This window comes from Bison bison, unplaced genomic scaffold (assembly GCF_000754665.1).
Source record: "Bison bison bison isolate TAMUID 2011002044 unplaced genomic scaffold, Bison_UMD1.0 scf7180017864180, whole genome shotgun sequence".
Lineage (NCBI taxonomy): Eukaryota > Metazoa > Chordata > Mammalia > Artiodactyla > Bovidae > Bison > Bison bison.
Window position 1 is genome coordinate 5,892,758 of NW_011494752.1, and position 4,201 is coordinate 5,896,958.

At 43.8% G+C, this 4,201-nt stretch overlaps 1 protein-coding gene across 1 annotated transcript in view; it reads left to right on the top strand.

Moving 5' to 3' along the window:
- The window catches only part of B4GALNT2 (beta-1,4-N-acetyl-galactosaminyl transferase 2), a 74,537-nt gene extending 73,880 nt beyond the window's left edge, over positions 1-657 (top strand). The window contains exon 11 of the mRNA XM_010843152.1: positions 447-657. Within this exon, the coding sequence (XP_010841454.1) occupies positions 447-657 (211 nt within the window). The remainder of the gene's footprint in view (positions 1-446) is intronic.
- Positions 658-4,201: the final 3,544 nt, after the last annotated feature.

The following is a 4,201-nucleotide window of genomic DNA, read 5'->3' on the forward strand; positions in this document are numbered from 1 at the left end:
AGGCAGCTTACCCGTTCTCCCCAAATTGGGGAGCCCACAGTTTCCCCTGCCTCCCTCCACTCTCTCTGCCTTCTTGCCTCCCACAGGCTGTTCCTACCTCTCTGAGATACCCTTCCCCTTCCTCTCCCTACAGCTCTGGCCCCTACCTCCTGCTGCACTGCATTTCCAGACTTCCTTTCCTCTGTAACTGCAGCTGGTGAACTTCCTGGCTTAAACTGCCCTCAGTCCTGGAGTCCACAGCTCCGTCCAGTTGGAAGCTAATCTGTGTCTTTCTATCCATATCACTGTCTGTCCTTCCAACTCATTAGTCTGGGCAGATGGCTCCACATGGGTGGAACCACCCCAAGGGTGTAAACTGTGTCCCCTGACTCTCCTTCCGGAGCTACAGTAGGGCCCTGGGTCTGTGGCTTGAAGGTCACATTTCCTTCTCATGCTTCCCCTCTCTTGGCAGAGTTCTTTATTGATGGGCTCGGGAGTCTGCTCGTGGGGTCCTGCTCAGATGTGATTATAGGTCACCAGCCGCATTCTCCAGTGGAGGACCCAGAGCTGGCAGCCCTGGAGAAGACCTACCGCATATACCGGGCCAACACCAATGATAAGATCCAGTTCAAGCTAGCTCTCCACTACTTCAAGAACCACCTCCAATGTGCCACATAAAGACGCCTGGACTTCGGCAGAGTGCTAGGTCTGGCTCAGTTACTGTAGGTCATTAGAAACGGACCAATCACTGATCAGGACAATGGCAACTATATTAATAATAATTATTGTTTGATGTCTTACCATTTGTGAATCACTGTACACACCTGATGTGAAGAGCTGACTCGTTTGAAAAGGCCCCAATGCTGGGAAAGATTGAAGGCAGGAAGAGAAGGGGACGACAGAGGATGAGATGGTTAGATGGCACCACCAACTCAATGGACATGAGTTTGGGTAAACTGTGGAAGTCGGTGATGGACTGGGAGGCCTGGTGTGCTGCGGTTCATGGGCTCGCAAAGAGTTGGACACAACTGAGTGACTGAACTGAACTGAACTGTACATATAATGGTGGTGGTGGTGGTTTAGGCAATAAGTCGTGTCCAGCTTTTGAATCACATTATCTCATGCAAAAGAGCACATGATGGATTGGTATCCTTGATCAAAAGGATCAAAAGGATTGGTATCCTTCTGGGTCCTTGAGGGTTATTTGGTGGGTATTACATCACAGATCATCTCTAGCGTCAACTGTCATCCACAAATTTTTATTTGGTCATACTTTGTGGACTCAAATAATGTGAATAACCCAGAGTCCTTACCTTGAGGAAGTGGCAGTCTGGTTCAGTTCATTCCACTAGTAGCATTGGGCAGCCAGGCTCAGAGGATCAGAGTGGGGAGAACTTACAAGGGCCCATGCAGGTGAGGAGGGCTCTGTGGAGTCAGCTTACCTGGAGTCCAGCACATGGATGGGATCCAGGAAAGTGGAGGGCAGAGATCACTGGGTAGTCCACTCACTGCTGGAATAAAGCTTTCCCTGGCATTAGATACTTACCATAAAGACACATTCCAGAATGCTTGGGATTGAACTTGGACCTTGTACTTTGTAAGCGCTGTGGCCAAGCCACTAAATTCCAGTTGCTTACTACTCAAGACTGCCGTCATCTGCAGAATGGAGCCATGGTGATGACGCGGGTTTTCTCTGTCACCTTGGGAGTCAGTGGATTCTCCCACTGCTGCGCTGCCTTTTTGTTTCCACTCTTTCCTACTGAAGACAGCCACGGTAGTTCAAAATCTCTGAAAAATGTGTGAGATGTTAATTCATGAAAAACGTTTTGGTTCTCAAATAATTTTTAAAAATACTGCATGCTCTATCTCCGTCTTTGACAGTCACAATTCATATTAGTATATTCAAGGCTCTGAGAAGTCCTGCTGTGAAGAAATTGACTTAATGTCAATTCAGTATTTCTCAGATATGGATACAGACTGGCCATCATTTTTTTTGTTCTCCTGAACACAAATAAAGCACATACCTCATTCCATTGTATATGTCATAATGATTCTGTTGCAAAAGTTTTATAACTTTAACTAATGTGCATAACCATTTAGTACAATAATATATGTATTTTGTGTATAATACCATAGCTATAAAGGGAGACGATGTTGGCTTGGTCTATTCAGTACTGTCCTTAGACACAGGCAAGATGAGCCCCTGCCTGTGCTTTAGAGAACTCTGCATATCACAGACACATGTATTTATTTTAAAAACCAAACAAACTCACGAAGAGATCAGATTTGTGGTTACCAGAGGCAGGTGGTAGAGGAAGGGAAAATTGGATGAAGGTGGTCAGAAGGTATAGACTTCCAGTTATCAGATAAATAGTACGAGGGCTGTAGTGTACAGCATGAGAAATATAAGTAACGCGGCTGTGTGTTATATATGAAAATGGTTAAGAGTAAATCCTAAGAGTTCTCATCACAAGAAAAAACATTATTTTTCTATTTCTTTAATTTTGTATCTATATGAAAAGGTAGATATTCACTACACTTCTGATGACAATCATTTCATGATATATGGGAGTCCAGTCATTATGCTCTACATTTTAAACTTAAACAGTTGTAGTTGATGTTTTTGTTCAGTCACTCAGTTGTGTCCTACTCCTTGCCACCCCATAAACTGCAGCACACCAGGCTTCCCAGTCCCTTACTATCTCCTGGAGTTTGCACAAATTCATGTCCATTGGGTTGGTGATGCCATCCAATCATCTCATCCTCTGTTGTCCCCTTCTCCTCCTGCCTACAATCTTTTCCAGAATCAGGTCTTTTCCAATGACTTGGCTCTTGGAGCCAAGTATCAGGTGGCCAAAGTACTGGAGCTTCAGCTTCAGCATCAGTCCTTCAATGAATGTTCAAGGTCGATTTCCTTTAGGATTGATTGTTTTGGTCTCCTTGCAGTCCAAGGGACTCTCAAGAGTCTTCTCCAGCACTACAATTCAAAAGCATTAATTCTTCAGCACTCAGCCTTCTTTATGGTCCAACTCTCACATCCATACATGACTAGACGAAAAACCATAGCTTTGATTATGTGGATCTTTGTCAGCAAAGTAATGTCTCTGCTTTTTAATATGCCTGATTGTGTTTGTCTTAGCTTTTCTTCCAAGGAGCAAGTGTCTAATTTCATGGCTCTCTCACCGTCTGCAGTAATTTTGGAGCCCAAGAAAACAAAGTCTGTCATTGTTTCCATTGTTTCCCCTTCTGTTTGCCATGAAGTGATGGGACCAGATGCCATGATCTTAGTTTTTCACTGTTGAGTTTTAAGCCAGCTTTTTCACTCTCCTCTCACTTTCATCAAGAGGCTCTTTAGTTCCTCTTTACTTTCTGCCATAAGGGTGGTGTCATCTGCCTATCTGAGGTTATTGATATTTCTCTTGGAAACCTGGATTTCAGCTTATGCTTCATCCAGCCTGGCATTTTGCATGATGTACTCTGCATGTAAGTTAAGTAAGCAGGGTGACAATATACAGCCTTCACATAATCCTTTCCCAATTTGGAACCAGTACGTTGTTCCATGTCCGGTTCTAATTGTTGCTTCTTGTCTTGCATACAGGTTTCTCAGGAGGCAGGTAAGTTGGTCTGGTATTCCCATCTCTATAAGAATCTTCCACAGTTTGCTGTGATCCACACAAAGGCTTTAGTGTAGTCAATGAAACAGAAGTAGATATTTTGCTAGAGTTCTCTTGCTTTTTCTGTGATTCAGTGGATTTTGGTAATTTGATCTCTGGTTCCTTTGCCTTTTCTAAATCCAGCTTGTACATCTGGAAGTTCTGTGTTCACAGACTGCTGAAGCCTAGCTTGAAGGATTTTGAGCAATACCTTATTAACATGTGAACTGAGGGCAATTGTGAAGTAGTTTGAACATTCTTTGGCATTGTCCTTCTTTGAGATTGGCATGAAAACTGACCTTTTCCAATCCTGTAGCCACTGCTGAGTTTTCCAAATTTGCTGGCATGTTGAGTGCAACACTTTAACAGCATCTTTTAGGATTTGAGATAGCTCAGGTAGAATTCCATCACCTCCACTAGCTTTGATCATAGTGATGCTTCCTAAAGCCCACTTGACTTCACACTCCAAGATGTCTGGTTCTAGGTGCGTGATCATTCTATCGTGGTTATCCGGCAGCCCTGGGATTTCTTTGGAAGGAATGATGCTAAGGCTGAAACTCCAGTACTTT